The 20,580-nt window shown below is 36.1% G+C and overlaps 2 protein-coding genes across 3 annotated transcripts; both read left to right on the forward strand.

The window, feature by feature from the left end:
• Positions 1-854: 854 nt before the first annotated feature.
• Positions 855-7,490, forward strand: LOC124866138 (sialic acid-binding Ig-like lectin 14). The gene is made up of 6 exons (XM_047361817.1): positions 855-983; positions 1,286-1,675; positions 1,879-2,202; positions 2,421-2,717; positions 6,761-6,878; positions 6,997-7,490. The coding sequence occupies exons 1-6, from the start codon at positions 938-940 to the stop codon at positions 7,103-7,105; spliced, it is 1,284 nt and encodes a 427-aa protein (XP_047217773.1). The 5' UTR covers positions 855-937; the 3' UTR covers positions 7,106-7,490.
• Positions 7,491-12,178: 4,688 nt separating this feature from the next.
• LOC124866102 (sialic acid-binding Ig-like lectin 12) lies at positions 12,179-19,189 on the forward strand. Of its 2 annotated transcripts, XM_047361771.1 has the most exons (8): positions 12,179-12,227; positions 12,553-12,679; positions 12,982-13,371; positions 13,575-13,898; positions 14,117-14,413; positions 16,887-17,177; positions 18,460-18,577; positions 18,696-19,189. In XM_047361771.1, exons 2-8 carry the CDS (start codon positions 12,634-12,636, stop codon positions 18,802-18,804), a joined length of 1,575 nt encoding a protein of 524 aa, XP_047217727.1. In that variant the 5' UTR covers positions 12,179-12,227; positions 12,553-12,633; the 3' UTR covers positions 18,805-19,189. The 2 variants fall into 2 exon arrangements, with proteins under 2 accessions (XP_047217727.1, XP_047217728.1); XM_047361772.1 differs by lacking the exon at positions 16,887-17,177.
• Positions 19,190-20,580: the final 1,391 nt, after the last annotated feature.

Genomic DNA, 20,580 nt, shown 5'->3' on the forward strand with positions numbered 1-20,580 from the left:
ACATGCATGCTCAGGATGAGGGATTGCTGTAAAGCAATGCAAGCGACCGTCCACTGACGCTACATGCTCATCCAGGAGTAGTGAATGCTGCAAGTCACTGACTAGATGCAATCTGCTGGGATTTCTAAGATAGAAAAACTCCAATTTGAATAATACTCTGAATCCAACTGCACTGTTTGATAGTTAGGATTAATTGGAATATTTGTACCCGACTTGAAGTCTGTATGATTTCATTGAATTGATTTTGTAAAGTGCCTTGAGATGTTGTGTTGTGAATAGGCACAATATAAATAAAATAAAATTTAATTGAATAATGAACATGCACAAATTGTGTATCACAGTTTGTTAAATTTATTGAACGTAAAAGATGGTCTCTCTCATTGGTTAAGTAGTTTTTTTTTTAGACAAGTGCTTACAAACTACCCAATTCTTAATGCTGCAGAAAAAAGGAAGACAGAAAAAAGAGAACAGTTTGGACGTCAGTGAGAAAAGTCACTGAAGACAAGAGGAAACAAGGACAAAACACCCAAGATAAATATGATTTTTACTAATGCTTTGCTTCAGCTCTCATAAGAGTTAACTTTGGTTTGTAAAACATTACATGGAAACTCAATACTTTATTGCTGAATAAAGTTAAATCAACACTCCAGAAATGTGCAGTATATAAATTCTCCTGATGATTACAGATGTAAATTATTCACAGGCACATCTATTTGTCTTCACTGAAAGGATAAAAAGTCACAATTGGTTAAAACAAGACTTGTCTACAATTTGCATAAAGTATGTTTCTACTGTCAGGAAACAAAATACAGTATGGAAATACTGCAAAGTATGTCTGAACTTTACTCTGATTCAGTTTCAGTATGTATCTGTAACTCCAGCACCAGAGATTCTCCCGTAATTAAAATGGACTGAATGTTTCAAGGATCAAATCAGGATGTTTATTTTCATCTGGTTAATCGTGTCTCTCTCTACTAACAAAGGTAATGTATGAATCTTCTCCTTTGCAAACATATAGTGATCCTAAGAGGATTTATACAAAATGCTAGAAATTTGATTCTTACCTAAATTTAGTAATAATCCCAGGTTTTGCACGTGGTGCAGACATTGAAAAAAAGAATAAAAAACAATGATAGGTACTTTACAAATCTTTCACATTCTGCGTCTGGTTCGTGTAGACCTGGACTGACAATTAACTTTTGTAAAGTAGAAAATGACATCTTAGTAGCCACTTGTGTAAACCAAAAACAAGCTCACTCATTTGTCTTTTCTTTTTCATCAACAGGGGCATTAGGAGAGGAAAAATACTGTCAAATCACAGATTATTGTGTTACCCTTACAAACAATACAGCAGAGGCTGGACATTGTGCTGTGATACCATGTTCTTTCACAACTCCCTTTAAACCCAAACATATTATTTGGTATAAATGTGACAGAATCAAATGTTCAGATTCTCACACTGTATTTCACTCTGATAAGAACAATGAAAACGTTCAGGTTGGATTTAAAGGTCGAGTGTCACTGCTGGAACCGGATGTGACTCAGAAGAACTGCAGCATCATGATCAATTATCTCAATGAGTCTGATTTTGGATCATATCAGCTCAGAGTAGAGGGATATAAATCACATGAAAAATTTACATATACTGTTAAAAGAACAAATCTCTCCTTATCAGGTAGGAAAATCTACAGTACAAATTAACAACAGATTTCTAGACTTTATAGCAGATTGTAGAATTTCATGGTCAAAAAAACTACTTTCCATTTTGTATTTACATATAAGCAAAACATCTATTGTTATTGAATCTGTCTTGTCATATTTAGGACACATTTTTTTTTTTTTTCTGAGGATTTAACTGATTAACTGTGTTTCCATCAGATCTGAACCAAAAGCCCAAAGTGATGATTCCTCCACTGACCGAGGGGCAGCAGAACAGTCTGACCTGCACTGCTCCTGATTTCTGCTCTGGGTTACCTCCTAAAATTACCTGGATGTGGGGAGGAAAAGAAGAAATTGAGTCTAACTTTCCAGGAAACATCACGGTTTCTTTAGAAACTGAGACTCTGACTAATTTCACACAGAGACACCGCTCAATTCTGACATTTAACCCTTCAGCTAAATACCACAGCAGAAAAATAACCTGTAAGGTCAGCTTCAAAGGTGACACAACCACAGAGGAGACTGGAACTCTGAATGTAAACTGTGGGTACCTTATTACCTTAGAAGTCTTACTTGTTTAAATTACAATTTTGCATAGTTTGCTCAGAAAAATAGGAAAACAAATGTTTGTGGAATAATTTATGTCATTATCATTTATTATTAGTTCATTATTAAGTTTAAATTCAACACATGTCAACCTCATTAGTTTCCTTAATTCATTAAAAAGTGTTTAAACTTTTTCTTCAAACTGTGCTCCACAGATAGCAGAAAACCCCAGATATATGGCAAAACAACAGTTATGGAAGGAGACGATCTGAATCTGACTTGCAGTGTTGACAGCGTCCCTGCATCAGTTATTAAGTGGACTAAGTCTGGAATGGAAAGCATCAATATTTTAAGGAAAGCAGATAACAGCACAGTGATGTACCCGCAGGAAAACAGTGGAAACGTCTCTTTTTCCATCATTAATGTAACAGCCAAAGAAGCTGGACGTTACATTTGTACAGCGACATATCAGAATGTCAACATGACAGAAGAAATCCATGTGAAAGTGACCTGTAAGTACATTTTCAGAAATAAAATACAAAAGATTTTTTGGCGGGTTTCTAAGCCAGTATAGTTTAGAGTAGAAATCAACCTTTCAGCGTAAGGGTTTGTTATTCCTTCAGAAATCTTAGCACTTGTGTACAGCATCAATGATCTGCTTTAAAGTACAGTTTTATATCATGTTCTGTTTAATTTAAAATTTCTGCCCCACAGACCTCAGAAAACCTCAGATTTCTGGTAGAACAACAGTAAAGGAGGGATATGTTCTAAACCTGACTTGCAGTACTGACAGCTTCCCTCCTGCAGTTATCAAGTGGACTAAATTTAAAACAAAAACTAACTTGCAGCGCAACAATTCAAGAAAATCTTACAACAGCAGTAAAAACATCCCGAAGGGGAAACACGGAAATGATTATTTTTTAATCTATAATATGACAGGAGAGGATGCAGGGCTTTACATCTGTACTGTAAACATCCAATATTAAGGTTGAAATAAATAATAACTTGGACATTGTAACAGTTAGTAGACAGCAGGCGTATTTCCATTATCCTAGCCAAAATTTTTATCCCACAAAAGTGAATACCCTGAAATCCTAACCTCATCCAGGCTGCATGTTGTGTTTGTTTCCACTGTGGTGCTGTTTATGTGAATTGTGCCGACTGACACATGGAGTTGTTCAGTCTTGGTAGCTACTGCTTGCAGAGTTGTTCCGACAGAAGAAATAAGAAAACTAAGATGAGCTCTAAAACACATAATTCATCTACAGCCTGTTAACATGTATTGTCACACTTAATTCTATGAGATGCTGTTTTATCAAAACATTCATTATTTGTGCTGCAGATTAACATTTAAAGTGCTTTTGGTTTTAATCTAAAATACACATTGCCAGTTCCCAAATTTCACAGTTCAAAATGTTGAATTGGCCTGGGGCGATGTAATCCACATTTTATCTTGTTACAATCTCAAATGTGGATTTTGTTATTGGGATTTTCTGTAATGGATCAAATCAAAGCAGTGCATTATTAGGAAGTGAAAGGAAAACAATACATTATTTTAAAATTTGTTACAAATCTGAAAAATGTTTTTAACCCTTCTGACTCAGTACTTTTTATAATTATAATTTGGTGCAATTAGGACTGTATGTTGGTTGGGCTATATCTCTACAACCCTTGCAAATGTTCCCTACATGATTGCAAAATTATATTTTTAAGTTGTTTTCAGCAATTTCTTCTTCCCACTCTTCCATAAATGACAAATTCTTTTTTCCCACCACTTCACAATTATGCACCACATTGTGTTCATCAATCATATTTTAATATTTTGTAACATAACTACCTTGAACATAAATTATTTTGAGGTTTATTGGTACCATACCAACAATCAAAGTATGGCACATCTATCAAGTCCAAAAAAAGTGAAATGGTTTTTCAGAATTGGATAATTCAAATTCAGCCCCCTTTACTCTTTTACCCCAAACTAAATTCCAGTGTAACTAATGGCCTTCAGAAGTCACCTGATTAGTAAACTGAGTCCCAGAGTGTGTAATTTAATCTCAGTATAAATACAGGTGTTCTGTGAAGGCCTCATGTGTTTGTCAGAGAACATTAGAGAACAAACAGCATCACAAAAACCAACAAACACACCAGATGGGTCAGGAATAAAGTTGTGAAGAAGTTTGAAGCAGACTTTAGAGCAGACTTTACAAAGTGGAACTTATTGGCTGTGCGGCAATCCGTAAAAATGCTCTGAGTTCCACTTATTTTCCGAGTTAGAGTGAATCTCAGAAAAACCAATAGAAAGAACAATTTGATGCTCAACAGCTTTTAATTGTTTTGTGCCTGTTGTGTTAGGGGTTTAGCTTCGTTGTACTGTGCTGTATTTGAAGATTTGGCTACTAAATGTTATTATTTAGACATATAGCACTGACTTCAAATTGACTTCAGACAACAGTTACGTCAGTTGTAGATTATAAAAGTGTATCTAAACTAAACTGTACCGACTCAAACAATATTTAGCCATCCACAGATAAAAGGAAGCCTCAGATTTTTGGGAATGCAAATGTAAAGGAAGGGGATGTCCTGAATCTGACATGTCAACAGCTTTCCTCCATTAGTTATCAGATGGACAAAATCTGGAACAGAAAGCAGTCTAAAGAGAAATATTTTGAGTAAAACACATAACAGCACTGAAATCAATTTGCAGTTTGAGCTTGCGAGTGTTTCTTTTCCCATCATTAATGTCACAGTGGAAGATGCAGGGCGTTACATTTGTACAGGAACATATCTGAACAGCACCATGGCTGAAGAAATCCATGTAAGAGTAACGTGTAAGTTTGTTGTCACAAAAATCACACAGCAGAAGGGATAGATTTGTTAGCTTTAATTATTTTTTTAGGCCCACATTAAATATTTGTTATTAAAGGGGAACTGTAATTATTGTCTGTCATAATTTACCATATTTGGTTTCAACTTGTTCCACAGATATAAGAAAGCCTAAGATCACTGGCAGTACAATGGTTAATGAGGGAGAGGCTCTGAATGTGACCTGCAGTGTTGACAGCTTCCCTCCCTCAGTTATCAACTTGACTAAATTTGAAAGAAAAAGTAACCTGCACAGCAATATTACAAGTACTTTGCAAAACAGCAGAGAACAACGTGGGACCACAACCTTTTCCATCACTGACGTTGCAGCAGAAGATGCAGGCCTTTACATCTGCACAGCAAAACACCAGAACAGAACTCTATCAGAATTATTTAATGTAACAGTAACATGTAAGTACAATGTAATTAACTATTACTCTAGGTCATTTATCCATTCACTAAATCATACCCAATGTTTTATCTACATAAAACATGTGTCTCCTCCAACTTCTGTGATAAACTCAAAACTAACCACTTTATAACCATGTAATGAAATAATAGCAAATTAATTTATTATTTGTAGCTTAGTATTTTCCGACATTAAGGAGAACATTTGTTATAAAAAGAGATTACATCTCCCGAATAAATAAATTTAATGACCAGCATCCATTCAGAGAACATTGAAACTGAACGATTTCCATTTTCCAATACATCCAACAGTAAAAATACCTACCCATTACCAGAGCATTTATATTTTTTAAATGTAAGAGTGCCAAACATTTGAGACAGAAATGTTCAGACAGTGTGCAAAACCTCTTCTCCTTTTTATTCATAGGCTTAGCCACAAAAAGACTTTACAAAGGGAAGTTATTGGCTTGCATTGTTGACAGCTTTCCTCCATTACTCATTATATGGACCACACATTCAGCCAGCATAAATCCAAACAATAGAACTAGTTTCCTCAACAGTACTGAATCTGCTACACTTGTCATCCTTAACATGACAGTGGAAGACTCTGCAGAATATGTCTGCACAGCAACACACATGAACAACACTGTGACTGAATATGTTGACATAAAAGTGACTCGTGAGTAAATATTCATATTTTATGGAATCATCAACCAAGCCACACACAACTTATCCTGAACTCATGATTATTACTTGTTTACAGGGTTTCCGAAGGTACTGAATGGTTCTGGTTGTCTGGTTCGGTCAGATGTTTTAACTTGTGTGTGTATCAGTGAGGGATTTCCTTTACCCATTATAAAATGGCCGTTGCTGAACAACCACACTCGCTACTCTGTCATCAACATGGTGTCAAATCACACTGTCAACAGCACTGTTACCATACCTATTAAAACCCATGGCAACATCAGCGTTGATTGTTTTAGCAGCAATGAAAATGGGGAAGCAATAGAGAAACTCAGAGTCCAAAAAGACAGGCCATAAAATGAATGTACATTTTTGCAGCTCAAACATTTCTGCTACTTTTAACTTCTGCTTTTAGGAGCTTATTGCTTCTTTTTCACTGTGATCAGTCTGGACAGATGACTGTGAAATTGAATTTACGGGGTCATAAAGACATGGTTGGAAACAAAAATGCTAATTTGACTTTGCTATTTTATTTCCATAATGATTGAGTTCAAACAAGTAGTATAACAGTTGTGTCACATTTTTTTTTTTTCCCCTTTAGTGAAAGAACACACAACTAATATAAGAAAAGGTTTATCACTGGAAATCGTTATAATTGCCTTTTTTTCTGGCCTCCTCCTTTCTGCTATCATCTGCTGTTTGTTCATGAAAGTCTACAGGTACATTGTACATTTAAAATGTAATTTCCAGTTTCAAGTTTAAATAAATATGAGATATTTCTTCTCAGAAAAAAGAGAAGAAATCTGAAAATTCACAACGTTTTTCTTTTTTTCACAGTAACAGAAGAAAAACGGTAAAACCCATTGAAGATGATAAAACTTACATGTCTCTGGAAAAACTTGATACATCACCAGAGTATGATGTCATTGTCCAACGACCACGCTGATAAGTCTACAGAGATTGTTGTCACTTAGATCTTAAATACGGAAAATATTTTATATCAGATTTACTGTTTTAGACACAAAAGAAAAGAAGAAAGCATGAATGTTTTGTAGAAAAGAAAAATGATTTCATCCAAAAATACAAGAAATAGTAAATGGCTCTGTATAAGAATAAAATATTTCACAAATAACACCAGAATGATGAATGTTGTATAGGTTTCCCAATTTATTTTTAATTTCTTTGCTCCTTTCCCCTCATAGGTTGGGTTATTAAAGTTCCATATATTGTTTATCTTTTCTTTCATTTTTATACCATATCTTTTTTTTTTTCTTTTTTAACCACGTCCTGTCCAGCAGAGTAGCGCTCAGAATTGTTGTCTGAGTGCCAAGAAGAAGTCCAACAGATTTACTTTTACAAGTGGAGCATAACAGAATGCTCTGCTTGATATTTATAAAATAAACTTTATTAGAAACTGCTTTGGGATTGTTTCAATTGTTACAAACACAGAAACGAAAGGAAAAAATAAGAAGCAGGAAAGACAGAGAGGTGGGGCAAGAAGGAAAAAGGGAGAGAAGGAGAAAAACTGGAGGAGAGAAGGAAAGATGAAGAGATTACAAGATAACATCCTGCTTTCTTCTACACCTGCAGTAACATACATAATAACAAATTTTTTTTGTCCAAAAAGTACACGGTACTTATGAATGCAAGATGTAATTAGTGGTAAATGCGACTCAATATAGAACATTTGTGTATCTGTTAACGGCTGAATCTAAACACCTGTGGATCTGAGTGTGAGCTCGCTTGTGTATACAAGGTTTCTCCATAAAAATATACAATAGCATGTGTCAGGAGCCGCAGACCTGCCCCCCTGCTGGGACAGATACGGAGGATGCCATAGACATCCAAAGATCCCCCAAAGCACAAGAACCCCAGGAGAACCATTGCCGGGACTACCGCAACTCCCCCAGAGAGGAGCAGGGGAGAGTTCCAGGGGAACCAACCAGGAGCCACAGTGAAAAAGCCCAAGGGAGCTGCAGCGATAAGCCCACAGGCCCTTCCAGCAGTCGTCTATGCCAGAGCAGATCCAGTCATGGACCCAGAGACCTGATACCCCGGGACACATCACTCCCCAAGCAGAGGCCCAACAGAGCCTAGGGGTCCAGGCCCTGACAAGCAGCCACCAGGAGTGAGCCAGCCACACCAAAGCACCCAGTCCCGGATACTGAGAACCACAAGTACACCAGCAAGCCGAGACAGCAACCATTCCGAGATTGTGTAGCGGGGAAGAAATAGGCCCCATATTTGATGGGGGCCTGAATTGATCCAGGATATACAGAAAATGTTGTCATTTATTTGCTTAAACAAATGATTTACTTAAAAATATTAGTTTATCTTTATGTTTATGTTTCACTCTTTATGGAGTTTCTAAACTATTGTTTTTTTCATCTTATCTGGCATTCTGTATGTGCATTAGTAACTTGTCTTTCTAACAGAATTATTAACGATTAAAGATTATTTAACTGTTGCTGGTCTTATAGAATCTGTTAAAATAATTTGATGATAGTTCTGAAGTAACACTGACACACATAACGTTCAGACTTAGATTACATTTAGGACTCAAAGGGATTTGCATTACCATTCTTGAATGTGTAAGAAAAAGTAAAACTAAAAAAACAACAGATAAGAGAATGATGTACAGGTTTCTCTTCAGTTTTCTTCCTGAGGATTTTAGGTTGGTGACTAAAATTGCCTTATCTCTTTCAGTTGGTTGAATATTTATTTTGTTTTACTTTATTGCAATTACATTTTTATTTTGTTTTACTTTAATGCCTCGTAGCTAATAACTACTCTTTTTTTTCAAGAGTCTTTAGATAAAGAGTACATCAAATAAATATCATTTTAAACAAGCAGAATAAAACTTTCCATTAATTTTAGGTTGTTTGAGGTTAATCTATAGTCTTACATGTTTCAATTATAGTTTAGGTTTTTTCTTATTTTTAAGGTCAGAAATTGACTTAATAAAAAAATTTAAAATGCAAAAAAAAAAAATAAGTTTATTTTAGCCATTTGACCTTGTGTGAATGGGACTTGCCAAATTTTAAAAAGAGTGGCATCAAATGGAAAAGGCTTTTATCAGCAGTATTGTTTTTAGAACAGAACAAAACATATACAAGGAAAACAGGTCAGGCCCTAAAGTTTAACATACAGTACAGACCAAAAGTTTGGACACACCTTCTCATTCAAAGAGTTTTCTTTATTTTCATGACTATGAATATTGTAGCTTCACACTGAAGGCATCAAAACTATGAATTAACACATGTGGAATTATATACTGAATAAAAAAGTGTGAAACAACTGAAAATATGTCTTATATTCTAGGTTCTTCAAAGTAGCCACCTTTTGCCTTGATTACTGCTCTGCACACTCTTGGCATTCTGTTGATGAGCTTCAAGAGGTAGTCACCTGAAATGGTTTTCCAACAGTCTTGAAGGAGTTCCCAGGGATACTTAGCACTTGTTGGCCCTTTTGCCTTCACTCTACGGTCCAGCTCACCCCAAACCATCTCGATTGGGTTCAGGTCCGGTGACTGTGGAGGCCAGGTCATCTGGCGCAGCACCCCATCACTCTCCTTCTTGGTCAAATAGCCCTTACACAGCCTGGAGGTGTGTTTGGGGTCATTGTCCTGTTGAAAAATAAATGATGGTCCAACTAAATGCAAACCGGATGGAATAGCATGTCGCTGCAAGATGCTGTGGTAGCCATGCTGGTCCAGTATGCCTACAATTTTGAATAAATCCCCAACAGTGTCACCAGCAAGGCACCCCCACACCATCACACCTCCTCCTCCATGCTTCACGGTGGGAACCAGGCATGTAGAGTCCATCCATTCACCTCTTCTGCGCCACACAAAGACACGGTGGTTGGAACCAAAGATCTCAAACTTGGACTCATCAAACCACAGATTTCCACTGCTCTAATGTCCATTCCTTGTGTTCTTTAGCCCAAACAAGTCTCTTCTGCTTGTTGCCTGTCCTCAGCAGTGGTTTCCTAGCAGCTATTTTACCATGAAGGCCTGATTCACACAGTCTCCTCTTAACAGTTGTTCTAGAGATGTGTCTGCTGCTTGAACTCTGTGTGGCATTGACCTGTTCTCTAATCTGAGCTGCTGTTAATCTGTGATTTCTGAGGCTGGTGACTCGGATGAACTTATCATCCACAGCAGAGGTGACTCTTGGTCTTCCTTTCCTGGAGCAGTCCTCATGTGAGCTAGTTTCTTTGTAGCGCTTGATGGTTTTTGCGACTGCACTTGGGGACACTTTCAAAGTTTTCCCAATTGTTCTGGCTGACTGACCTTCATTTCTTAAAGTAATGATGGCCACTCGTTTTTCTTTACTTAGCTGCTTTTTTCTTGCCATAATACCAATTCTAACAGTCTATTCAGTAGGACTATCAGCTGTGTACTGTATCCACCTCCTGCACAACACAACTGATGGTCCCAACCCCATTTATAAGGCTTGAAATCCCACTTATTAAACCTGACAGGGCACACCTGTGAAGTGAAAACCATTTCAGGTGACTACCTCTTGAAACTCATCAACAGAATGCCAAGAGTGTGCGGAGCAGTAATCAAAGCAAAAGGTGGCTACTTTGAAGAACGTAGAATATAAGACATATTTTCAGTTGTTTCACACTTTTTTGTTCAGTATATAATACCACATGTGTTAATTCTTAGTTTTGATGACTTCAGTGTGAGGCTACAATATTCATAGTCATGAAAATAAAGAAAACTCTTTGAATTAGAAGGTGTGTCCAAACTTTTGGTCTGTACTGTACTTTGTCCTAAAGGGGGCAGCTTAAAGTGGTGTCAGCATCTTTCCAGTTGGCTGTTTTCACTTACACTGAAATGCTTCAGTATAAAACTTCAACAACCTGACATACCGTTCATTTTATAACTTCTTCTGAGATTATCTGACAATAGGTTAATTGATGATAAAAAAGTAATGCAGTAATATGGATTATTAAGTTATTTACCTTAAATAAGAAACTAAAATGAAAACATCAGTAGAAACCTGTTGTTTTCAAGGTTTCACATATCATCAGTCAAAGAAACAATTTGAAATTTATTGATTTGTGATGATGAAAAAATTTAAACTTTTGTAATTATATGAATAATAATTTATAATAACTTTTCTCTCAAACCCCCAGTTGGTTGTGGCAAATGGCTGCTCACACTGAGCCTGGTTGTGCTGGAGGTTTTTAAAATTGAGTTTTCCTCTCCACTGTCACTACATGCATGCTCAGAATAAGGGATTGCTGTAAAGCAATGCAAGCGACTGTCCTCTGTCTCTACTTGCTCATCCAATTATACACCTTTACTGAAATGCTTCAGTTTAAGACTTCAGCTACCTGACATACGGTTCATCTTATAACTTCTTCTAAGAATATCTGACAAGAAGAGGTAAATTGATAATAAAATGTAATGCAGTAATATGGATTATTAATTTGTTTACCTTAAAAAAGAAACTAAAATCAAAAACATCAGTAGAAACCTCTTGTTTTTTCCTGTTAAAAGAGAGTTTTCCTTTCCACTGTCACTACATGCATGCTCAGGATGAGGGATTGCTGTAAAGCAATGCAAGCGACCGTCCACTGACGCTACATGCTCATCCAGGAGTAGTGAATGCTGCAAGTCACTGACTAGATGCAATCTGCTGGGATTTCTAAGATAGAAAAACTCCAATTTGAATAATACTCTGAATCCGACTGCACTGTTTGATAGTTAGGATTAATTGGAATATTTGTACCCGACTTGAAGTCTGTATGATTTCATTGAATTGATTTTGTAAAGTGCCTTGAGATGTTGTGTTGTGAATAGGCACAATATAAATAAAATAAAATTTAATTGAATAATGAACATGCACAAATTGTGTATCACAGTTTGTTAAATTTATTGAACGTAAAGATGGTCTCTCTCATTGGATAAGTAGTTTTTTTTTAGACAAGTGCTTACAAACTTCCCAATTCTTAATGCTGCAGAAAAAAGGAAGACAGAAAAAAGAGAACAGTTTGGACGTCAGTGAGAAAAGTCACTGAAGACAAGAGGAAACAAGGACAAAACACCCAAGGTAAATATGATTTTTACTAATGCTTTGCTTCAGCTCTCATAAGAGTGAACTTTGGTTTGTAAAACATTACATGGAAACTCAATACTTTATTGCTGAATAAAGTTAAATCAACACTCCAGAAATGTGCAGTATATAAATTCTCCTGATGATTACAGATGTAAATTATTCACAGTCACATCTATTTGTCTTCACTGAAAGGATAAAAAGTCACAATTGGTTAAAACAAGACTTGTCTACAATTTGCATAAAGTATGTTTCTACTGTCAGGAAACAAAATACAGTATGGAAATACTGCAAAGTATGTCTGAACTTTACTCTGATTCAGTTTCAGTATGTATCTGTAACTCCAGCACCAGAGATTCTCCCGTAATTAAAATGGACTGAATGTTTCAAGGATCAAATCAGGATGTTTATTTTCATCTGGTTAATCGTGTCTCTCTCTACTAACAAAGGTAATGTATGAATCTTCTCCTTTGCAAACATATAGTGATCCTAAGAGGATTTATACAAAATGCTAGAAATTTGATTCTTACCTAAATTTAGTAATAATCCCAGGTTTTGCACGTGGTGCAGACATTGAAAAAAAGAATAAAAAACAATGATAGGTACTTTACAAATCTTTCACATTCTGCGTCTGGTTCGTGTAGACCTGGACTGACAATTAACTTTTGTAAAGTAGAAAATGACATCTTAGTAGCCACTTGTGTAAACCAAAAACAAGCTCACTCATTTGTCTTTTCTTTTTCATCAACAGGGGCATTAGGAGAGGAAAAATACTGTCAAATCACAGATTATTGTGTTACCCTTACAAATAATACAGCAGAGGCTGGACTTTGTGCTGTGATACCATGTTCTTTCACAATTCCCTTTAAACCCAAACATATTATTTGGTATAAATGTGACAGAATCAAATGTTCAGATTCTCACACTGTAGTTCACTCTGATAAGAACAATGAAAACGTTCAGGTTGGATTTAAAGGTCGAGTGTCACTGCTGGAACCGGATGTGACTCAGAAGAACTGCAGCATCATAATCAATGATCTCAATGAGTCTGATTTTGGATCATATCAGCTCAGAGTAGAGGGATATGAATCACATGAAAAATTTACATATACTGTTAAAAAAACAAATCTCTCCTTATCAGGTAGGAAAATCTACAGTACAAATTAACAACAGATTTCTAGACTTTATAGCAGATTGTAGAATTTCATGGTCAAAAAAACTACTTTCCATTTTGTATTTACATATAAGCAAAACATCTATTGTTATTGAATCTGTCTTGTCATATTTAGGACACTTTTTTTTTTTTTTTCTGAGGATTTAACTGATTAACTGTGTTTCCATCAGATCTGAACCAAAAGCCCAAAGTGATGATTCCTCCACTGACCGAGGGGCAGCAGAACAGTCTGACCTGCACTGCTCCTGATTTCTGCTCTGGGTTACCTCCTAAAATTACCTGGATGTGGGGAGGAAAAGAAGAAATTGAGTCTAACTTTCCAGGAAACATCACGGTTTCTTTAGAAACTGAGACTCTGACTAATTTCACACAGAGACACCGCTCAATTCTGACCTTTAACCCTTCAGCTAAATACCACAACAGAAAAATAACCTGTAAGGTCAGCTTCAAAGGTGACACAACCACAGAGGAGACTGGAACTCTGAATGTAAACTGTGGGTACCTTATTACCTTAGAAGTCTTACTTGTTTAAATTACAATTTTGCATAGTTTGCTCAGAAAAATAGGAAAACAAATGTTTGTGGAATAATTTATGTCATTATCATTTATTATTAGTTCATTATTAAGTTTAAATTCAACACATGTCAACCTCATTAGTTTCCTTAATTCATTAAAAAGTGTTTAAACTTTTTCTTCAAACTGTGCTCCACAGATAGCAGAAAACCCCAGATATATGGCAAAACAACAGTTATGGAAGGAGACGATCTGAATCTGACTTGCAGTGTTGACAGCGTCCCTGCATCAGTTATTAAGTGGACTAAGTCTGGAATGGAAAGCATCAATATTTTAAGGAAAGCAGATAACAGCACGGTGATGTACCCGCAGGAAAACAGTGGAAATGTCTCTTTTTCCATCATTAATGTAACAGCCAAAGAAGCTGGACGTTACATTTGTACAGCGACATATCAGAATGTCAACATGACAGAAGAAATCCATGTGAAAGTGACCTGTAAGTACATTTTCAGAAATAAAATACAAAATATTTTTTGGCGGGTTTCTAAGCCAGTATAGTTTAGAGTAGAAATCAACCTTTCAGCGTAAGGGTTTGTTATTCCTTCAGAAATCTTAGCACTTGTGTACAGCATCAATGATCTGCTTTAAAGTACAGTTTTATATCATGTTCTGTTTAATTTAAAATTTCTGCCCCACAGACCTCAGAAAACCTCAGATTTCTGGTAGAACAACAGTAAAGGAGGGAGATGTTCTAAACCTGACTTGCAGTACTGACAGCTTCCCTCCTGCAGTTATCAAGTGGACTAAATTTAAAACAAAAACTAACTTGCAGCGCAACAATTCAAGAAAATCTTACAACAGCAGTAAAAACATCCCGAAGGGGAAACACGGAAATGGTTATTTTTTCATCTATAATATGACAGGAGAGGATGCAGGGCTTTACATCTGTACTGTAAACATCCAATATTAAGGTTGAAATAAATAATAACTTGGACATTGTAACAGTTAGTAGACAGCAGGCGTATTTCCATTATCCTAGCCAAAATGTTTATCCCACAAAAGTGAATACCCTGAAATCCTAACCTCATCCAGGCTGCATGTTGTGTTTGTTTCCACTGTGGTGCTGTTTATGTGAATTGTGCCGACTGACACATGGAGTTGTTCAGTCTTGGTAGCTACTGCTTGCAGAGTTGTTGTTCCGACAGAAGAAATAAGAAAACTAAGATGAGCTCTAAAACACATAATTCATCTACAGCCTGTTAACATGTATTATCACACTTAATTCTATGAGATGCTGTTTTATCAAAACATTCATTATTTGTGCTGCAGATTAACATTTAAAGTGCTTTTGGTTTTAATCTAAAATACACATTGCCAGTTCCCAAATTTCACAGTTCAAAATGTTGAATTGGCCTGGGGCGATGTAATCCACATTTTATCTCGTTACAATCTCAAATGTGGATTTTGTTATTGGGATTTTCTGTAATGGATCAAATCAAAGCAGTGCATTATTAGGAAGTGAAAGGAAAACAATACATTATTTTAAAATTTGTTACAAATCTGAAAAATGTTTTTAACCCTTCTGACTCAGTACTTTTTATAATTATAATTTGGTGCAATTAGGACTGTATGTTGGTTGGGCTATATCTCTACAACCCTTGCAAATGTTCCCTACATGATTGCAAAATTATATTTTTAAGTTGTTTTCAGCAATTTCTTCTTCCCACTCTTCCATAAATGACAAATTCTTTTTTCCCACCACTTCACAATTATGCACCACATTGTGTTCATCAATCATATTTTAATATTTTGTAACATAACTACCTTGAACATAAATTATTTTGAGGTTTATTGGTACCATACCAACAATCAAAGTATGGCACATCTATCAAGTCCAAAAAAAGTGAAATGGTTTTTCAGAATTGGATAATTCAAATTCAGCCCCCTTTACTCTTTTACCCCAAACTAAATTCCAGTGTAACTAATTGCCTTCAGAAGTCACCTGATTAGTAAACTGAGTCCCAGAGTGTGTAATTTAATCTCAGTATAAATACAGGTGTTCTGTGAAGGCCTCATGTGTTTGTCAGAGAACATTAGAGAACAAACAGCATCACAAAAACCAACAAACACACCGGATGGGTCAGGAATAAAGTTGTGAAGAAGTTTGAAGCAGACTTTAGAGCAGACTTTACAAAGTGGAACTTATTGGCTGTGTGGCAATCCGTAAAAATGCTCTGAGTTCCACTTATTTTCTGAGTTAGAGTGAATCTCAGAAAAACCAATAGAAAGAACAATTTGATGCTCAACAGCTTTTAATTGTTTTGTGCCTGTTGTGTTAGGGGTTTAGCTTCGTTGTACTGTGCTGTATTTGAAGATTTGGCTACTAAATGTTATTATTTAGACATATAGCACTGACTTCAAATTGACTTCAGACAACAGTTACGTCAGTTGTAGATTATAAAAGTGTATCTAAACTAAACTGTACCGACTCAAACAATATTTAGCCATCCACAGATAAAAGGAAGCCTCAGATTTTTGGGAATGCAAATGTAAAGGAAGGGGATGTCCTGAATCTGACATGTCAACAGCTTTCCTCCATTAGTTATCAGATGGACAAAATCTGGAACAGAAAGCAGTCTAAAGAGAAATATTTTGAGTAAAACACATAACAGCACTGAAATCAATTTGCAGTTTGAGCTTGCGAGTGTTTCTTTTCCCATCATTAATGTCACAGTGGAAGATGCAGGGCGTTACATTTGTACAGGAACATATCTGAACAGCACCATGGCTGAAGAAATCCATGTAAGAGTAACGTGTAAGTTTGTTGTCACAAAAATCACACAGCAGAAGGGATAGATTTGTTAGCTTTAATTATTTTTTTAGGCCCACATTAAATATTTGTTATTAAAGGGGAACTGTAATTATTGTCTGTCATAATTTACCATATTTGGTTTCAACTTGTTCCACAGATATAAGAAAGCCTAAGATCACTGGCAGTACAATGGTTAATGAGGGAGAGGCTCTGAATGTGACCTGCAGTGTTGACAGCTTCCCTCCCTCAGTTATCAACTTGACTAAATTTGAAAGAAAAAGTAACCTGCACAGCAATATTACAAGTACTTTGCAAAACAGCAGAGAACAACGTGGGACCACAACCTTTTCCATCACTGACGTTGCAGCAGAAGATGCAGGCCTTTACATCTGCACAGCAAAACACCAGAACAGAACTCTATCAGAATTATTTAATGTAACAGTAACATGTAAGTACAATGTAATTAACTATTACTCTAGGTCATTTATCCATTCACTAAATCATACCCAATGTTTTATCTACATAAAACATGTGTCTCCTCCAACTTCTGTGATAAACTCAAAACTAACCACTTTATAACCATGTAATGAAATAATAGCAAATTAATTTATTATTTGTAGCTTAGTATTTTCCGACATTAAGGAGAACATTTGTTATAAAAAGAGATTACATCTCCCGAATAAATAAATTTAATGACCAGCATCCATTCAGAGAACATTGAAACTGAACGATTTCCATTTTCCAATACATCCAACAGTAAAAATACCTACCCATTACCAGAGCATTTATATTTTTTAAATGTAAGAGTGCCAAACATTTGAGACAGAAATGTTCGGACAGTGTGCAAAACCTCTTCTCCTTTTTATTCATAGGCTTAGCCACAAAAATACTTTACAAAGGGAAGTTATTGGCTTGCATTGTTGACAGCTTTCCTCCATTACTCATTATATGGACCACACATTCAGCCAGCATAAATCCAAACAATAGAACTAGTTTCCTCAACAGTACTGGATCTGCTACACTTGTCATCCTTAACATGACAGTGGAAGACTCTGCAGAATATGTCTGCACAGCAACACACATGAACAACACTGTGACTGAATATGTTGACATAAAAGTGACTCGTGAGTAAATATTCATATTTTATGGAATCATCAACCAAGCCACACACAACTTATCCTGAACTCATGATTATTACTTGTTTACAGGGTTTCCGAAGGTACTGAATGGTTCTGGTTGTCTGGTTCGGTCAGATGTTTTAACTTGTGTGTGTATCAGTGAGGGATTTCCTTTACCCATTATAAAATGGCCGTTGCTGAACAACCACACTCGCTACTCTGTCATCAACATGGTGTCAAATCACACTGTCAACAGCACTGTTACCATACCTATTAAAACCCATGGCAACATCAGCGTTTATTGTTTTAGCAGCAATGAAAATGGGGAAGCAATAGAGAAACTCAGAGTCCAAAAAGACAGGCCATAAAATGAATGTACATTTTTGCAGCTCAAACATTTCTGCTACTTTTAACTTCTGCTTTTAGGAGCTTATTGCTTCTTTTTCACTGTGATCAGTCTGGACAGATGACTGTGAAATTGAATTTACGGGGTCATAAAGACATGGTTGGAAACAAAAATGCTAATTTGACTTTGCTATTTTATTTCCATAATGATTGAGTTCAAACAAGTAGTATAACAGTTGTGTCACATTTTTTTTTTTTCCCCTTTAGTGAAAGAACACACAACTAATATAAGAAAAGGTTTATCACTGGAAATCGTTATAATTGCCTTTTTTTCTGGCCTCCTCCTTTCTGCTATCATCTGCTGTTTGTTCATGAAAGTCTACAGGTACATTGTACATTTAAAATGTAATTTCCAGTTTCAAGTTTAAATAAATATGAGATATTTCTTCTCAGAAAAAAGAGAAGAAATCTGAAAATTCACAACGTTTTTCTTTTTTTCACAGTAACAGAAGAAAAACGGTAAAACCCATTGAAGATGATAAAACTTACATGTCTCTGGAAAAACTTGATACATCACCAGAGTATGATGTCATTGTCCAACGACCACGCTGATAAGTCTACAGAGATTGTTGTCACTTAGATCTTAAATACGGAAAATATTTTATATCAGATTTACTGTTTTAGACACAAAAGAAAAGAAGAAAGCATGAATGTTTTGTAGAAAAGAAAAATGATTTCATCCAAAAATACAAGAAATAGTAAATGGCTCTGTATAAGAATAAAATATTTCACAAATAACACCAGAATGATGAATGTTGTATAGGTTTCCCAATTTATTTTTAATTTCTTTGCTCCTTTCCCCTCATAGGTTGGGTTATTAAAGTTCCATATATTGTTTATCTTTTCTTTCATTTTTATACCATATCTTTTTTTTTTTCTTTTTTAACCACGTCCTGTCCAGCAGAGTAGCGCTCAGAATTGTTGTCTGAGTGCCAAGAAGAAGTCCAACAGATTTACTTTTACAAGTGGAGCATAACAGAATGCTCTGCTTGATATTTATAAAATAAACTTTATTAGAAACTGCTTTGGGATTGTTTCAATTGTTACAAACACAGAAACGAAAGGAAAAAATAAGAAGCAGGAAAGACAGAGAGGTGGGGCAAAAAGGAAAAAGGGAGAGAAGGAGAAAAACTGGAGGAGAGAAGGAAAGATGAAGAGATTACAAGATAACATCCTGCTTTCTTCTACACCTGCAGTAACATACATAATAACAAATTTTTTTTGTCCAAAAAGTACACGGTACTTATGAATGCAAGATGTAATTAGTGGTAAATGCGACTCAATATAGAACATTTGTGTATCTGTTAACGGCTGAATCTAAACACCTGTGGATCTGAGTGTGAGCTCGCTTGTGTATACAAGGTTTCTCCATAAAAATATACAATAGCATGTGTCAGGAGCCGCAGACCTGCCCCCCTGCTGGGACAGATACGGAGGATGCCATAGACATCCAAAGATCCCCCAAAGCACAAGAACCCCAGGAGAACCATTGCCGGTACTACCGCAACTCCCCCAGAGAGGAGCAGGGGAGAGTTCCAGGGGAACCAACCAGGAGCCACAGTGAAAAAGCCCAAGGGAGCTGCAGCGATAAGCCCACAGGCCCTTCCAGCAGTCGTCTATGCCAGAGCAGATCCAGTCATGGACCCAGAGACCTGATACCCCGGGACACATCACTCCCCAAGCAGAGGCCCAACAGAGCCTAGGGGTCCAGGCCCTGACAAGTAGCCACCAGGAGTGAGCCAGCCACACCAAAGCACCCAGTCCCGGATACTGAGAACCACAAGTTCACCAGCAAGCTGAGACACCAACCATTCCGAAATTGTGTAGCGGGGAAGAAATAGGCCCCATATTTGATGGGAGCCTGAATTGATCCAGGATATACAGAAAATGTTGTCATTTATTTGCTTAAACAAATGATTTACTTAAAAATATTAGTTTATCTTTATGTTTATGTTTCACTCTTTATGGAGTTTCTAAACTATTGTTTTTTTCATCTTATCTGGCATTCTGTATGTGCATTAGTAACTTGTCTTTCTAACAGAATTATTAACGATTAAAGATTATTTAACTGTTGCTGGTCTTATAGAATCTGTTAAAATAATTTGATGATAGTTCTGAAGTAACACTGACACACATAACGTTCAGACTTAGATTACATTTAGGACTCAAAGGGATTTGCATAACCTTTCTTGAATGTGTAAGAAAAAGTAAAACTAAAAAAACAACAGATAAGAGAATGATGTACAGGTTTCTCTTCAGTTTTCTTCCTGAGGATTTTAGGTTGGTGACTAAAATTGCCTTATCTCTTTCAGTTGGTTGAATATTTAT

The sequence above is a fragment of the Girardinichthys multiradiatus genome, chromosome 3, assembly GCF_021462225.1.
Source record: "Girardinichthys multiradiatus isolate DD_20200921_A chromosome 3, DD_fGirMul_XY1, whole genome shotgun sequence".
NCBI classification, from domain to species: domain Eukaryota; kingdom Metazoa; phylum Chordata; class Actinopteri; order Cyprinodontiformes; family Goodeidae; genus Girardinichthys; species Girardinichthys multiradiatus.

Bases quoted from the DNA above. Each gene is read 5' to 3' on its own strand.
- LOC124866138 (XM_047361817.1), top strand. From the start codon at position 938: ATGTTTATTTTCATCTGGTTAATCGTGTCTCTCTCTACTAACAAAG. The intron at 984-1,285 runs GTAATGTATGAA...TTTCATCAACAG, and splicing joins GTCTCTCTCTACTAACAAAG to GGGCATTAGGAGAGGAAAAA. The intron at 1,676-1,878 runs GTAGGAAAATCT...TGTTTCCATCAG, and splicing joins AACAAATCTCTCCTTATCAG to ATCTGAACCAAAAGCCCAAA.
- LOC124866102 (XM_047361771.1), top strand. From the start codon at position 12,634: ATGTTTATTTTCATCTGGTTAATCGTGTCTCTCTCTACTAACAAAG. The intron at 13,372-13,574 runs GTAGGAAAATCT...TGTTTCCATCAG, and splicing joins AACAAATCTCTCCTTATCAG to ATCTGAACCAAAAGCCCAAA. The intron at 13,899-14,116 runs GTGGGTACCTTA...TGTGCTCCACAG, and splicing joins TGGAACTCTGAATGTAAACT to ATAGCAGAAAACCCCAGATA.